This window comes from Vipera ursinii, assembly GCF_947247035.1.
Source record: "Vipera ursinii genome assembly, chromosome: 7".
Taxonomy (NCBI): domain Eukaryota; kingdom Metazoa; phylum Chordata; class Lepidosauria; order Squamata; family Viperidae; genus Vipera; species Vipera ursinii.
The window spans coordinates 33,748,730-33,766,777 of record NC_139521.1 but is presented as its reverse complement, the minus strand read 5'-3'; the positions used below and the strand labels follow the sequence as shown (position 1 = coordinate 33,766,777).

At 34.4% G+C, this 18,048-nt stretch overlaps 1 protein-coding gene across 1 annotated transcript; it reads right to left on the bottom strand.

The window, feature by feature from the left end:
* Window positions 1–8,173: 8,173 nt before the first annotated feature.
* Window positions 8,174–18,038, bottom strand: CFAP96 (cilia and flagella associated protein 96). Its single transcript, XM_083367044.1, has 8 exons — window positions 17,905–18,038; window positions 16,665–16,819; window positions 14,719–14,941; window positions 12,653–12,790; window positions 12,480–12,555; window positions 11,621–11,800; window positions 10,316–10,488; window positions 8,174–8,417 (listed from the first exon to the last, which is right to left on the bottom strand). Exons 2-8 carry the CDS (start codon window positions 16,762–16,764, stop codon window positions 8,369–8,371), a joined length of 939 nt encoding a protein of 312 aa, XP_083223170.1. The 5' UTR covers window positions 16,765–16,819; window positions 17,905–18,038; the 3' UTR covers window positions 8,174–8,368.
* Between the last annotated feature and the right edge of the window lie 10 nt (window positions 18,039–18,048).

Genomic DNA, 18,048 nt, shown 5'->3' with positions numbered 1-18,048 from the left:
AAGACCACATAGTAGCTGTGACTAGGGGGGCCTTCGCCCAGGTTCGCCTGGTGCACCAGTTGCGGCCCTATCTAGACCGGGATGCCTTATGTATGGTCACTCACGCGCTCGTGACCTCTCGTCTGGACTACTGCAATGCTCTCTACATGGGGCTGCCCTTGAGACCACTCGGAGGCTCCAACTGGTACAGAATGCAGCCGCGAGAGTTGTGTTGGGAGTCTCCCAATACTCCCATGTTACACCTCTGCTCCGTGAGCTGCATTGGTTACCAGTTGTCTACCGGGTGAGATTCAAGGTACTGGTAATGGTGTTTAAGGCCCTACATGGCATGGGTCCGGAGTACCTTAGGGAACACCTGCTGCCAGCATCAACTTCCCTCCGCCCTGTGCGTTCCCACAGAGAGGGCCTCCTCAGGGTGCCACCGATCAGAGAATGTCGATTGGTGGCCCCCAGGGGGAGGTCCTTCTCTGTGGGCGCCCCAGAGCTATGGAATCGGTTACCGGTTGAGCTCCGGATGGCGCCCGACCTTCGCTCCTTCCGTCGCGATCTAAAGACATTCTTATTTGAACAAGCCGGCCTGGCCTGATGGGGGATGGGTGGGTTTTTTTTATTGTTATTTTAATATTTGTATTCACTGTTTTTAGTTGGGCATATGTTTAATTCCTTTTAACTTTTGTATTTTTGTATTTTTTAAATATTTGCCCTGTTCACCACCCTGAGTCCTTCGGGAGAAGGGTGGTATATAAATAAAATTAATAATAATAATAAATATTCTTTTCATTTTGAGTAATGGAATAGTACAAATACTAGTAAATGTTATTAATGGACAGGAAGAAGCTAAATTATCTTGTATCAAATCCTAGTAACTCCTTGAAGAAACCCAAATATTATTATTTTTCCATATATTGAAAAATGCATGTTAAAAACGGACATACTCTTGCCAAAATGCTCTCATACGATACATAATATCATATGAGAGCATTGTAGCTCTATCCCAGGGGTGTCAAACTGCCAGCCAATGGGCCAGATATATCATCCGGAAGCCACGCCCACCTCATTGCCAGCAATGGCAAAACTGTCCCTATATGTTGCACAACATCACGTGATGTCGTGAGTTTGACATCTCTGCTCTATCCAATTAATTGATGGTCAGATCAACTAACATAATAATAATATCCTCATAACTGATGAAAATATTTTCTACAGAATCTTTTTCACGACCTCTGAAAAGTGAGCACCGTTGAGTTTTATGGGATATACTTCCACATACATGTGCATAAAAAAGCAAGTTTGTTGCTAAAGCTAAAACAATTACTACATTAACACAATAGGCTTTTTGTTAAAGGCAGGAATTATCTAGAAGAGGTGGATGAAACTTCAATTCCAAAATTTGACTCACTGAAAGTTCAATCAAAGGAAACTACTTCAGTGTTCTGAATTAAAACAAATTAAATCACTGAAAAATTTGAACTATTTAGATGCTGCTATACATGTGCAGAAACAAAATGTTTCAGATTCAGAAATCCAAGCTGAATCAATTATTTATTTTGAATCGTTTTACCTGAATCAATCTAAATGTTGTTAATGATTGGTACAAACTATCAAACTGGATTAGCTTTTTAAATCAAAACAATAGGATTAAGGCTGATTTGCACACCTCCACTATCCATATTGTAAAAACAGTACATTCAAATGTTTCTCTTACTTTTCCTTACTTTATTTAAAAAGAGAGATGCGCAGCAACCACAAGTTCTACATGAACATGGCAAGGATATTATTAGGTTAGTGGGGCTGCTTAACTGTTAAGATCCAAATACTCTAAAACAGACGATTTGAAGTTCATATAGTTCATATAGGAAACTAATAAAGATCTAAGATAGAACTAAATGTATATACCCTTAAGACAGATTACAGAAGCAACCATTTTATATTTTATTCTTAGTATTTATGTATTCAGTATTTTATGAAGACAGTGTTTTTGTAGTATACTGTAATTAAAATCTAGATTTTTTTCCCCCACATTTGGAATTTTAATAATGAACTTCCTTGGTTTCTCATTTACTTGTCTATTTACTTGACTATTTGTGTTCCAACACAGATCTTCCCTCTCTTACTGTTTAGCTGCTATATCTCTTATCGAGCTTCACATTTATTACCATCAACAAAATCTATATCAAGAAAATTGGCTTGTAGTTATGCAATTTTTTTAAAAAACATATTTGCTTCTAATGTACTAATATAGTCTTTCTAATTTACTGATCTTATAATTGAAGTAATTTAATATACTAAACATAGAAGGGTGTTACTTTTTCATATTTTTAATGAAAATTCTGGGAAAGGATGACAAAGTAAACACCTGATGACCATGGCAAAGACTAAGGAACCACTGAATAGACCAGTTCCTTGGAACTTCTCCAAATAAGGAGAGGATAGATGATTGACCACAGGTGCTCCAGATGGCTGCTCTTCATTAAGAGACAGCAGGGCAGCAGTTTTCTATGGGTTTGGGTTCCTGGAGACAACAGTATTAATCATCTTGCTCACAACCAGGGCAGACCCTTTTAAAGGACACTTAAGTCTGCAAACGTCACTTTCTAATCACTTTTAGAAATTGTTCATTTCATTTCGAATCTATTAGAAAATGAAAATACCGGGTAAGTCTGCCTTCAAGCCTGAATGAAAGAAAGTTTTAATCATAAGCTTAAGAATTTAAAGTATCTGAAATAAGCAGCCTAAAGCTAAAAAAAGATAGTCATCTCAGAAAGTTATAAACAGACTAGAGTTTTAAGTAAAATGGAATATTGAAACTTTTACAAGAAAGTTTTGGAAGTAATTAAAAGAGCAAACAGCGCATGGAAAATAGATTCTGTTTTGCGTTTTACAAGATAAAACAGAAAGTAATTCCATGATTTTGAAAACTGGACATCAGACAAGACTAAAGTTTTTAGACAGAAAAAAATATTTACAAACCTATAAAACATTCTAACAATGAAAATGCTGAAGGAGATTTTTTAAAAAATGGAATCAGGAAATAGCTAAAATGTCAATAATTATGTCTACTTCTGTGGACATGTGGATTGACAACTGATGGCAAGAAAATGATTTAGAAATGAATAGTTCACAATATCTATAAAAGAAATTGGCTGACAAGAGTGATGTAGATATTTTTTTCTACCAGATTTATAAAAGATTATTAAAGTCGAAAAATTCCATGTGATGTAACAAAGAAAAAAATGAAATCAAATCCCATGACAATATTTGAATGAATTGAAGCTTAACTTTGTTAGAAATAAAAGGAAGGAATATACATTGGTTTATTTGATCAAAAGTTAAAACAAAATATGTTGTTACCTCTGGCATCCCTTTAAAAAAATTTTGCAGACACCAGGACTGAGTTGTAATGATTTATCTATAGATAATAGGATATAGAATGAAAATATTTGTAACCTTAGAAGGGATAGTCACTGAATTTATCTTGTTATGATAAACATTGGAAGTCACTTTTATATATTTTCTCTTTCCTTCTACATTTTCTTATCTTTTTCCTTTTTTCCTTGCATTTTTCCTTGTTTTCTTTTTGTTTGTATTAGATTTTTGTATAATTAAAGTTCTAAATGAAAATGTATCTTAGAATACTTATTTTCCTTTAAATGATGGACTGTGAAAGATCCTTAGATACACATTAATTTTTTTCATTGCCTTCAACATACCAATAGTTGGATCAGGAAATCTGCATAGCATCAGTCTCAAGAATCAAGGATCAATTTCATGAATTACTGCTTATGTGTAGAAAATTTTTCATTATAGATATCTATGTCAATGTATATACAGAAGAACTGCCACTCCAGAAGCTATGTCTGCTCCATAAATCTGTTAGTAACAAAAAATGCAGTTCTTAAATTAGCATACATGACTCATAACATGTATTAGGATAACAGCATTGTGAAGTAATTTTAACTTACAAAAATCTAACCATAGAGGTAATCTGAAAATTCCAGGATTTAGGCAATTTTATATACACACATATAATTTCGTCGAAGGGAAGCAACTATTTTCAATGTATTTGTAGATCTTAAATGAAAAAACATGTATGTGTGTGAGAGAGAAAATGTATTGCAGCATTAATATTATTTGGAATAAAATGTTTATATAACGTTTGAAAAGTAACTGAACAGATGCCATGAGTATTTTGAAATACATCTAAAACAAAAAGGATATTTCCTCTCAGTCTTCCTGTCTCCCCCAATTACATTCCTTGCTTTTTCTGCTCTATAATGTGCTGGATTGAGTAGAATCTTCATAAAAATATTGTGAGAGTATAGAAGGCCTCATCCCCTTGCACTTTACAGTAGCTGAGTACAGTCTATCTGATTTCCCTTGCCCAGTACAGTGTAACTATTCATTTACTGCCTTATTGTTATGACATGAAAGTGAGAGGTGAGGTTTTCTTTATCTTCACTCTCTTGCATAATTGTCTTTTGGGCTTCAGAGATGTAGAGGGAAGTTTCCATATCTCACAATGAAGTAGGAGTAGTGTGTTTCATGTCAAAAGCAGAACTAAATACCTCTATTTCAAAATTTAAGTACGGTATATTTTTCTGCAAATGCTGAAGGGCATATTACAATTAAGGCAAATTCATTTATACTCATATCTTCAAGAAAAAAATAAGTTCATGTTCAAATCTGAAGAACTGAAAATTTCAACATTTTCAAATCAGGACCACTCCATATTAAATAGGAAACTAGTTCAGCTTGCAATGCTACACATGTTCCTAAGAATAAATACCATTGAATTCTCCGTTTTAAGTTAAAGTATACGTAAAGAACTATCTTGAAAGAATATTGGACAACAGTATAGATATGAAATGATTAATTTTTAGAAGGAAGTTATCAAAAGACTATGATCTAATTTTGATTTTCCAAAGAATAGAAAAGAGATTTTACATCATTGTATTAATTTATATATATATTAGTTTGAAATTTTGAATGGTCTTTTAGAGACTGGAACATTGCCATTGGCAGCTACCACTTTTTACAGCAATGTATTCTTACATGAGGGAGTTTACACAAGCATATTTTGTGAAGATTGTTTATTTCTATCTTTCAAGGCAACCTCTGATCATTAATGTCTTCTATAAACTAAGACGTAAGAACACCATGACTGTTAAGTTACATTATATTAGACTTTCTGTGTACTACATGAAAGCTACTTAGGAATAAATTCTCAATGCATCTTTGTGTTACCCTTTACGTAGGGAAAGCTTATACTATATTCTAAGATCTATAGAAATCACATCTAGATAGCAATTTCCTTATAACTTGTTTTAACTACTTTCCCAACATTTGCAATTTGCTAGAGTATGGAAAGATTGCTGAAATCCAAACAACACTGGAAGAAGAGCTCAGTATAGAGATAAATCACAGCAAAGTCAAGAATCACCACAGTACTTTTACAATCAGCTGTTCCAACACCATTACTGATGACTTGGACTTGGACTTTCCTGTTATTGTGTGGAAGAAATGCAGTATTTTTTGCTCTGCTCCTTAATCCTTTGAAATTCTGAACAAAGATGTTAAGAAAGAAATATATTTATGACTGTTCAGCTTAAGAACTCAACTCAAGAATAAATATTGGTTTAACTATCGGCTTAAGTATAAGCTATTGGATTAACTATCGTAAATTAATCATAGAAGCAGAAATTAATCTGTGGTTTTAGATGGTTAAGAGGACCTCATTCATCTATGTGTTAAATGAATAATTACAATCTAGAATAACATTTCTGATCAAATTAAATTTTAATTTTAACCCTTATTTAAACCTCTGTAAATAAAGAATGATTTCTCCTTAATGCTGTTATATGTTGTTATTTTAATAGTTAGAGCAAAACGAATTTTAAGAAGACAAATGTAATAACTAGGTTTGTTATTCAAACATCTTGATTAATCATATGAGCTTCAATCAATGAAAAGTACCTATGCATTAATTACAAAAGGAGAGGTATATTTTAGATCATTATTTTAAGTTTTTTTCCACAGGGAAAATATGTTAAGTTTATGTTAATGGGTGTCAGCTAAATTCTTGTATCAATATAATAAACAAACCACTAGCAGTATTTCAATTAGGAATATTATTTTAAAATAATTATAAGCACTTTATCAATAATTCTATAAATAGCCTCCAAGACTGGATCTTGGGCCTGCCATCATCAACGAAGTATATTTAGAGCAAAAGCCCGTTTGAATTTATTGCTCAAACTAAAGAACCATAGTTACCCAGGGTCCCTAGCTCCACTACTCAAAGTTTATAAGGCTAAGGTTACGACAATGCTCTTGTATGGAGCAGAAATTTGGGGTCTTTATTCAACCACAGCTTTAGAACAAACACAGTCCCAGCATCTGAGATGTATTTTGGGTGTAGACCCAAGAACATCTGCTGCAGCAGTTAGAGCTGAATTGGGAATTCATACAATTCATGCATTATCTAAAATTAGAGCTTATAACTACTGGTGCAAAGTTAATGAAATGGAAACTGATAGACTCCCCCAAATTATGCCTACTAGAGCAAATAAAACTGCAATCACAAATCTCCTGGATCACCAAACTAACAAATTTTGTAAGAAGCTGTGGCCTTCCTGTTTCTTGCGTAACAGGAGAACAATCTAAAAAAAGAGTTGCCCAAAGAATTAAGGATATAGAAGCACAAACTGATATAGCTATCCTTAGTAAGGTGGGTAACTTGAAATGGCTGAGTAAATACAAATGTACTTTTCAAGTGGACAGTTATTTGAAGTCACAACTCCCAAAACATCTTAGGGAGATATTTACGAGAACGAGATTCGAACAGCTTGATACAATGGTCAGATATGGGAGATTTCATGCTATACCGTACAATGAGCGTCTCTGCATTTGCGGAGCGGCAGAGGTAGAGGACCTGGCTCACATCCTATTTGACTGTTGTTTGTATAAGAGGGTGAGAGACAGGTATCTTGGTCTATATACCAAATGAATGACCCATTGGGATCCCCATATTAAAATAACTTACCTTATGTCCGGCCAGAACTTGAAAAGAACATTCAACGTAGCACAGTATTTAAACAAAATGATCCAGTTAAGATCTGCATATGTGGGACTGATTGGGGTAGATTGTAAGGGCGACTCCGAAATATAATGTTTCCATATTTTATCTATATCTTAAATTTGTATTTTATTACTATTTTAACTTAAATTGTATTTTAATTCCATTTTAAATTGTATTTTATCAAATTCCATTTCGGATTGTTTTTATCTAGTTTCGGTGACGGTTTGTTGCTGGAACTTTGTACTTTGATATGGCCCAAGGGCTAATCAATAAAGTTGTTGTTGTTGCTGTAAACTATAAATAGCCCAATTCTGTACCACTCTGCTCAAGAGATAATCCCGCTAAAGTCCAGCTGAAACTCAAAGTTCATTGCGTTCTCTTCAAAGCTGGTACATCTTGTCCTTGGACTGGAATGAGAATGTGACATTCATAGGTGGACATTCAACACAAGTGTACATATGTCCATTTAGAAAGAACCTGCAATGATTTCAATGGATTTACTTCCACATGAGCACAGGAATAAACTTTAACATAGAAAAACTTCTGTTAGATCAGAAACACTTCAAAAGTCTAGCCTATTTCTTACAGCAAACAATCAGTAGCCAGCAAAAATGCTCTTTAGTATGAAATAAAGGGAATTGAAAGGGAAAGATAACTTATTTGTTATCTAGAGATAAAATACAGACATGATGACTAAAAGACACTGGTTCTTTAGTTCTTTTCACTTCCATCACAAACTGTGGGATTCAATAGCTCACTGGATGACTTGAGACTTTTCACCCATTCTAAAGCTTTAAAAGTTCTAAGTTGGGGAAGAAGCCTAGCAAGTCTGGTTCCACAGTGATAGTATGAAGTTAAATTCTCAGCTTTCATTTTAAATGTCTGAAGAATATTCATTTCAGTGTAGAGTTGCCCAGGTTATTATTAGTTGCTTTCATTCAAGAGCATTTACAGTTCACGGAAGTTCATTTTAAAAGAGCAATTATTTAATGACTACATTCAGATTAAAAAAAAGACACAGGACAATAATAAATAATTGTATTTCTTTTCATGGCAGAAAAAAAACCTCACACACCAAAAAAATAATATCCGATATGCACAACATAAATAACATAGCAAAATTTAATTTACATTTTACATATATCATCAGTAACTATATTATTAATTAGTTCTTATAAAATGAAGGCAGACAGCTGTATCTGACATATTTCTCTCAGCCACAGAACTTTTATTTGAGCTGTTACTGTTTGCAGTCCAGAAAGTACATTCTTTCACCTTGCTCTTCTGCAGCTAATATGACATCACACGGGGATTTGTGTAATTAGTTACATTTAATGACCTGAAATGTAAATACAACAACATGTCACAAGACTAAGTTGATATATACATTCTATTTTTCTCAGGTAAAAATTTCCTTCTCAAGAATGCCTGAAATCTTGTATTCTGCATTTTATGAATTTTCAGTAAGATTCTAATTCAAGTTTTGATATATTTTTTCTTTAAATAAATACAATGCAGCATTTTTTTCTAACTCAGATCCTATGAAGTTCAGATTAAAAACAACTTGCTTCCAGCCACTGACCCCAAACATTTTTCTGTTTTGCAGCTAGTTGCTCAATATAGCAATATTTTATGAAGTAGGTTTATGTTTATTTTTTCAGAACATAAATCTCCTCTTCCCCTCTTTACCTCTCAAAGGTCATCCTATTCCATCATACTGGATTAGCATCAAACTTCTTTGGTAGCTAACAAAAGGTACAAAGCAGGAAAGATAGGTGTGTGTGTGTGTTTTATAAAACAACCAGTAAATTAATTGACAGGACTGAATATTCATGTCAGAATCCATTTATCACATTCATAAATGTATGTTTAAAACATTATCCCCCCCCCCTGGATTCTGTCATCTCCCGAGGAAGGAGGAGCGGATATGGATTCAGCCTGCCTTAGGTTATTTCAAAGACCAAGGGAAACCTTTTGAACTGGGGGAACAAAGGGGAGGGTTAGGGAAGGAGGCATCTGGCCTGTGTCTCCATTTGAATCTGTAAAGGAAGAAGGCAATAACCGTAAAGATTCGAAGTTTCCTTTTTCCCAGGAAAGGGATGACACGAAGTAAATGATGGGGGGCTGACCAAATGGGGTTGAGGGAAGGGGGGGTTGAACTGGGAACTCTTTATAAAGTTTCAATCTGTAAAACAATACCAGGTCCTGTCTTGTATTTCCACAACCAAACATGTCCTAGTAAAAATTCCTTTTGGACTAGAACTGACTCCAAGAGTTTTTGTTTTCCTAAGACGTGGATTGGGGTGGGTCCTGACAGTTCATTCATTTGCCTGAATAACAACGTTCATTTGCCTGAATAACAAGTCTTCACGTTACATTTTTACAGCCACTTCATTAAAGTTACCATTGGCTTATCAGGTTCTATGATAAGCTATTTTTTAAGTGGGGTATGTTCAATTCCTATTTTCCCAGATGTTTGCATAGAGAAACCACAAGCAAGCACATTTCTTGAACTTTAAGCCTTGGAGAGATTTAAAACAGCTTTAAAAGACTGATATTAAGTGCAGATCTGGTCTGTAACACAGATAACTCATCAAAATGAACCTAATGTTATATGACTTCCTGTATGCCTTTAGAGGCACGCATTTTTCATTTGAAAAAAATAAGGATAAAGGCAATGGATGAGGTAGTAAATAGATTGGTTAAACAAGGATTGGTTGTGAGGATAGAAAGAAACCAAGCAACATAGTTGGTGTACATTAGATTTATCTCTTTCCTGTCCCTTTTTTTTGAGGTCATACTTTTTCTTGGCTTACTATTTCTTACCTCTTTTCCAACTGCACATCCCAAAGATTGGTGGGTACATATGTAAATAAGTGAGAAGGCCTTTTTATATAATGTTGAGTTACAGTGCATTTGGTCTAATAGGTCAGGCATGATATAGATTCTTAATGACTTTATTAGATTTAGCTAAATCAGGATCCCACATTTAAATAAACAGTCTTAATTATATTATTATTCATCAGTCTCAGGATTCAAGCTTCAACTATACAAAACAGAACAAGAATTCTTCAAAACATCTGGAGAAATTCAACACATTTCTCTCCCCACTGAGTAAATAAAAAGAGAATCTTCACAGAATAGTGTATAGAAATAAAGGGAATAGCTACCAGGTTCAAGAATATCTACTGCAGAGATTTTCCTAGAAATTAAATACTGCGATTTGGCAATACTTACTTTTCTATGTTTAAGGCCATAATACTTCTTACTGGTCTGCTCTTAGTACCAGGATTAGGGTGAAATACGTTTCCTTGTTTATTAGTTGTGGAAGCCCTAGGCATTCTAATGCCATATGGGTCTGTAGAATGAGTTGGGAACGGATCAAATGTGCCTGCTTTCATGCCTCCTGGCTAAAAGGACAAGAAGAAATGTCAAATACTGCAGACTTACAAAAGAATACTTCATCTACACAAAACACAAATATGAATTTAGCAGCACTATGAGCTGGTACAAAGTAATATAAAAGCCTACTTCAAGTATAGCGCCTAATTTCTTTTCACGGAGAATCACAAAATCATAAGCCTCCAAGAGTTGGTCTCAAGAATATAAACAGGTCTGTCCTGAATAATATTTGGCTGTGACACCACTACGAAAAGCAGGACTATAGACCAAGCTAGGTAAAAAAAATCCTGAAAGAGATGACTGTAAAATACTTCTGTATTATTGCCAAGATAATAGTGTGAGCATGCACAAATAGTCAAAAGAATCAAGCTTAACTTGAAGGAATCTTTATCGTTTTAATGTAGCATTTGAATTACAATTTCAGCCAAATGCTAGATTACCTTAGTTAATACAGTAATATCCTACTTTTCCTCCAAGATATATTTATACAATTTTCACAACAACACTGTGAGGAAGTCTAGAGTACTGCTGAACAGTATTTCATTCAATCTTGGTACATATGATGGCCAAACCAATTTGAAGTTTGATATACGTGATCCAAATTCATGACTACATACTTTGCTTCAGCCATATGCAGATGTAAAAATTAAGAAAGGAACACTGATTTAATACACAATTATAGCAATAAATACATTACAGATACATTGCAGTATAGCAGATTCCATATATTTCAGTAAATTATAACATTAATTACAACTATAATGTTTCATTCATACAACACATTAAGCATGAGTGTGATTATTTGATTTTGGTTCATCACAGATGAACAACGACAGAAATTCTTCTCTCTTTTTTGCTGATTTTGTTTCTAATTGTGTTTTTCTAGATCTGCAACTTATAAAGGAAGGGGTTCCAGGATAGGTCAGTTCTTGGATCTCTATTTGGATTAAATCTGAAAAAGCTATGATGATTCCATAGATGTGCTTTTTTCCAAAATTAATTGGATATTTATTTTTCCCCAATAAATTTAGCCCTTTACACTGCGGTAAATATCACACATAATCTCTTTTCTTTGCTAAAAGAATATATCTGTAAAAGTAAAAAGTAAAAATTTCTTGAGAAGTCTATTAACAAGCACACCTTTTTAGCTGGAGAACTTGGCTTGAAAGGATGTGGAATGGGTACTTTTTCAGGTTGTTTTTTTGGTGGAGGCAATGGCCCTTCATCATGGTAAGGATTTGTATTGAAATATTCTCGGGGATAAAGATTTAACTTGAATGGTCCACCTTTCATCAGATGGCGATGTTCTTCAGATATTTTCTGGGCAAATCAGAAATGGAAAATGTCACATTGAGCTCTTCAACTCCTTAACCAAAGCTAGGGGTAAGATTAAGGCTACAATTCTATGCTCACATATTTCTGGATAAGCTCTACATAGCTGTAATTATTCCTGAGCAAACTTAGATGGGATTGCATTTCTGAAGTTATAAATGTAATAAGTGGTAGAAAGTAAGTATTAACGAGCATTATACTTATAAAGCCAAATACATATAAGGCAGGACCTTGGACACTATGACATTAAAGCAAATAAATTTGCAAACTAATAAATAATAGCATGGCTTTCCTTTCCTTCACCATTTAAAAGGGCTTTCTAAAACAGGTTTCACATTAAAGATAAATCCATATATGGCTTTAATACAATCCATACCATTTTGGGAACAATCACTACTATATAATTTTTTTAACTGAAGTTAACCTTAATAGGTAAAGGTGCAAAAACCCACTTTCCAACCACTTACTGTACTGATGACATCAAAACTAACCATAATAAATTAATGAAACATATATTGAAATAATATACAAAAATGTATTTTTATTTATCAAATAAAGGGTAATAATGTATAATTTTATAGGATGGTACCAAATAAAGTCCGTTTAGAAGGAATAAGATATATTATCAACCAAAATAAAATAAAATAAAAATCCAATTGAATTTTACCTTAAAATTTATTCTTCCTACGTCATACAATTCAACTGAATGTGTATATGGTTTACCTATGGTGAGATTTGGATACCTAGATACAGAAATAAAACAGTGATGGCAGCAACATTCAACTATCTCTTCCCTTTAAAAAAAAATATATTTGATATTAAAATTCTAGAACGTTTTACCCATAGCCAGTTCCTTTCTTCCCTGGACTGGTGTAGAGATTTTTCCCTGGTTGTACATATGCAATCTTATCTTTCAGTTGAGCACTGAAGTAGGGACACGGACCACTAAATGTTCCGTAGTAGGTTCCTACGCCACACCTGAGACACAGAAGGAATACAGAGATTAGCATTCTCTATTAAATATTAAATATGCATAATATAATGTAATGTAATGTAATATAATAATATATAATATAACATAATATTATAATATAATATAATATAATATAATATAATATAATATAATATAATATAATATAACATAACATAACATAACATAACATAATATAATATAATAATATAATATAATAATATAATACTAATATAATAATATACTAATATAATAATATAATATAATATAATATAATATAATATAATATAATATAATATAATATAATATTATAATATAATATAATATAATATAATATAATATAATATAATAATATAATATAATATAATATAATAATATAATATAATATAATATAATATAATATAATATAATATTATAATATAATATAATATAATATAATATAATATAATATAATATAATATAATATAATATAAAGTTTGCTTCAGATAAACAAGCTACAATCTTAGCGTACCTGTTCCACTAAGAGTGACTGCCCTATTTTTTAAAAATACATTAAAGGGGTAATGATATTTATATTTAATTGGAATTAAGGCCAAATGAAGTAAGTGGACTTACTTTTGAATATATACATATATATATTGGACTCTGCTTTAAAGTAAATAGATTAGGTTTTGTAGACAGTCCTCAGGTCACACTCAGTCCCTACGTTCATTCTTGCAGCTTCTGGAACACCAAAAACTCTGCATTTTTTTTTTCAAAAAAAGGGGGGGAAAAGGTGCACTAAATCTTCATTAGTTTTAATACTCTTTTTTGGCTAAAATCACCCCCCAGACTTCCAAAATAATAAAAAAAAATGGTGGGAAAAAGAGCCCTGCTCTCTTTAATGATGTCACCTTGCTACTCTCAGACTTTATATCATATTTGCTTACCTTTATTTAGAAAAGCCAACAGATTCCTTATTTCTGTTTAGGTGAATATTTTAATGTAATTCTGCATTTCTGTACCTGAATTCATTCATAATACTAAGTCAGAGGCAAGCAAGTTACATCTAGTTCTCCCTGATTCCTTTTTGAGGCCTTTTAGGTCCTCTTAGATTGCACAGCCAAAATATGGCAGACACATCAAAACCACTTTATTGGCAAAAATATACAAAGTACCTGGAGAAATAAGCTATCAATTATTCTATAGTTTTGACAATACACATCCCTGCAATCCTTGGGAGCTATTATTTAAAAAGCATGGCCATCATATGCAAACCATAGTGACTGGGTCCATATATCATACTAATGCAAAATGAAACACTAAGACAAAAAAGTTGGCTGCTTAGAGTGTGGTGCTTTGCAGTTTGATTTTCTTTTCTTGCTCAAGCTACCTCAGAGCAAGTGCTCTGTCTAATATTTTGTAGATAATTCCTTCTCTCCTGATTATGCTTTGTTATGCAAAAATAGTCTGGTATATTTTCCTAGGCAAGAGTTCTTCCCAGCATTCCCCAGTCACTGTGGCCCATTGTGGAATATGGGAGCTTAACCGAGTATAGCACACAGTTAGAAAGAGAAACATCTTCATAGGTTTTCCCTACATATTTCAATATGTGCCCACCATTCATATTCAGAATGTTTCCTAGAAATGATATCTGGGGTGTTTGTGAAAATTGGCAGAAATTAAAATAAGCCATCTCAGAGGAAGAAAGGCATTTGTGGCACTAGAGAGGATCTGGGAGAAAAGAAAGTTAGAATAATTAGAATCACAGGAGCGAACATTTATGGAAAATCCAGTGATAAATATGTGTTTACCAGGAAATGAAATCTCCTACCAGCTTTTGTGGCAACTTAGATATCAAAGGAAACTTTAAAATGCATTTTTAACTGAAAATATCAATATAAGTAGATAAATGCCATATAACTTATACTACAATAGTGGCTTTCCTAGAACTTACGGAAATTTATCTCCATTATTGGGAAGAAACGGTCTGGCTCCCAGATTTTTTTTTGCCTCAGCCAATCGGTATCTTCTCCTTAACTGAACGGGATTTGAATAACTTTCACCTTCAAAAATTCTTGAAAACTGAGGATCAAAATATCCTGCTTGGGTGGCTGCTTTCTCTTTAATACCTCCAGGTAGCATTTGTTTATTCTTGCCTGCAGCTTCATTAAAAGGGCCTTTAAAATAAGGGAACAATTTCAGCATCGATTCAGTCATTTGTATTAATTCTGCCATGGGGAAAACAGCTCAGAAACTGCATGGAAACTCAATAATGTCATCAGAAGTTGACTCTGACTCAAGGAAGATTGTACTTTGCTTTACATTTTGCACCTAAGCTGCCTTGAATCTGAATATGAAAACATGAATTGTTTTCAATACTTGTTCTAAGAAGCAGTTTTCAATACAAATCATCATATGACCATTAAAAAGATTACAGCATGCTCAAGTCTGAACAAAAAACTGCTTGTTCAAACCTGGCCTTCTTCCTTAAAGATTTAAAATTTGTTCCCAAAAGTAGATGTTACAGATTGGAAAATCTAATACTATCAAAGAAGGAAGGAGAGAATGTTCCTTTTCCAGAAATTTGAGAATCTCACTGCCTAAAGCATGACTTAATCAACTTACATAGAACATTCAAAAGAAACTTTACTCTCCTACCATCGGGTAGGATACAGGAGTATAGCCAGCCGTACCAACAGGCTGAAGAACAGCTTTTATCCATGGGCTCTTAGGCTCTTGAACGGGAAATAACTTTAGAAACTTTATGCATGATTGACTTGCAAGGCCTGTGTATTGCGCAATTACCTCACATGGTGTAAAACAGGGGTGTCAAACTCAATTTCATTGAGGGCCGCATCAGCATTGCGGTTGCCCTCAGGGGGCCGGGTGGGTATGGCCTGGGTGGGCGTGGCCTACTGGGTGGGCGTGGCTAAAGTGTGTATGGCCTACTGGGTGGGTGTGGCCAGCTCTACATCGTTCGCATCAAGGGTGCCTATGGGGGCCTGGGCAGGAGTGGGACAGATCTGAAGGTCTCTGGCAGGAGGAGGGTCTCTGGGCCAGGGCCAAGGCAGTGGGGGCCGTTCCCTCACTGTTTCCAGGATGGCTTCGCGGGCCACATGAAACCACTTCACGGGCCGGATTTGGCCCCCGGGCCTTGTGTTTGACATGTCTGGTGTAAAAAGATGGAGGGTTTGTTGTCACTGTGAGTTGGGGGTGGGGGCATAAAGGGAGGCTCAGCCAATCTCAATGTATACATGGTTGTACTTTGACAATAAAGGTTCATTCATTCATTCAAACAAGCAAGCAAAAAAACCAAAACATAGTGTGTCCCCTTAAATAACATCTTAAATAACACATATCAGGAAATGTGTTATTCTATTTGAAACTCCCAATCAAAACCTCTTAAACTCTAACATCTACTCCTAAAGAAAGAAAAAAAAGGCAAGAAAAGATACCCATCCCTACAATAAACTACCAAAAACCCATCCCCCAAATCTGTAGAAGGAATCTAAACAAATGGGAGTAAGGTATAAAATTAAAGCAGCTAAGGATAAATAATAAAGAAAGCAAAGAATAAGAGCCATTTAGGACAAAATGAGCTAATAATCCAGTTTTCTAGGGAGATACAGCAAAAGCAGAAAATTATAATGGTACTTTGAATGAATCAAATGAAACAAGTCAACTAGGACATCTGTAATCATATTAGACATAAGGATTGTGCCAGTGTAGCTGCCTGGTATATTGTGAACATAAATCAATCTACCCCAACCATTCTATTTTAACTCGGTGTTCATCCAACGTGCTGTATTTATTAAATGCGGCAAGGAAGACCATTCTTGAAATAGAGAGAAGTCAATCTATAATCCTATTTTGCTGAAGTGAATAGAAAAATGTACTTACGGGCAAATGGCGAGACATATTTATCTCCAATAGTAATATATTCCATTTCGCTAAAGAGGCCAATTCTGTCCATGTCTGTTTTTCCTGTTTCAGAAGGCATGTTTACTTCTGTATGATAACTTTTAGTCTAGAAAATATTTAAAGTCTTATGTTCCCTAGAAGAAAAGAAATACACATTAAAATGCTTCAGTCTTTGAAGTATTGACTTCGATGATTGTGAGTCCAGTGTTCCTTAAGAACTGGTTTAAATATCGGATTCACAATCATCGAAGTCAATACTCAATAAACAATATGGGGGGGGGGGAAACATTAAATATGAAATCCTGGATATTTTATTTTTCTACCTTATCCTCTTATTCAAATTACAAATACAAAATAAAATAGCAGAAGGGACATGTATCTGCAAAAGGACAAGCTCTATATAACTCTACTGCTTCTCAGAAATTTTTGTTATGACCAAGTGTGGGAAGTATCCCTGTTTAGTTGAACGGTATATTTATTTTACAACTCATCATGTGCTTTTCTGAAAAAGTGCTTTTCCAAACAAGTTCAGAGCACAAAGCAAAATTCTGGATATTTTTTTACAATTACACTATAAAAGAGCTTTCTGATGATAAATTCATTGGAATATATTTATCCAACAATCTCATCAAAATGATGAGAAGAATGTTTAAAATCAGGAATTTTAAATCTAATCTAACCAAATAAACTAGAGAGCTTTTATGGAATCCTACCTGTTACCATAATCTACAACTGTGACTGGTCTTGAAAACCTAAGCATTTCCTATGGCCTAAATCATATCCCTTCAACCAGTGTGATTAAAGACCAAACCCATGCCTTCCAGTCATGTATCAAGCAAACCTCAAAGCAACAACAACAACAAAAAACCATATGCTAAATTATTGTTTGCAATTAGCAAGGGTAGCTGGAATCCACTTGGATCCCACACTGTTCCAAGTTGTACCGGGCTGCGCCTCATCTTTTCTTTTTGCAAAAGAGCTTACTGTACCTTCCTCCAAACCGCTGCAATTTTACGAAATTAATACACTAATCCAACTTTGGAATCCCTCCGTCAGTCGTATCAGATATACACGCTGAGCACGGAGACGACGCCTGGAAGCGAGGGCTTGCACGGGATACGGGGAGTCAACTGGGGATTTCGGAATGCCCGCTCTTTCGTTTAGCTTTTTGGCTCCCAGTCACCCCTGGCCGACTCAGACTGCCTCAACTCTAACTCACCCTCTCACTTTTTTCCCTCCTCTCTTCCACGCAAGACAGGCTAGGCTAGCTCAACAGCAAAGACCACCTCCTTTGCCTCTCTCTCCCCAGCACTCTATGATCGCAGCGCTTAGTTTCTCCCGCCCTTGAAAACTCTTTGTTGAT

Bases quoted from the DNA above. Each gene is read 5' to 3' on its own strand.
- CFAP96 (XM_083367044.1), bottom strand. From the start codon at position 16,764: ATGCCTTCTGAAACAGGAAAAACAGACATGGACAGAATTGGCCTCTTT. The intron at 12,556-12,652 runs GTAAAACGTTCT...TTCTGTATCTAG, and splicing joins AAGAAAGGAACTGGCTATGG to GTATCCAAATCTCACCATAG. The intron at 10,489-11,620 runs GTGTGCTTGTTA...TTGTCCTTTTAG, and splicing joins CAAGTTCTCCAGCTAAAAAG to CCAGGAGGCATGAAAGCAGG.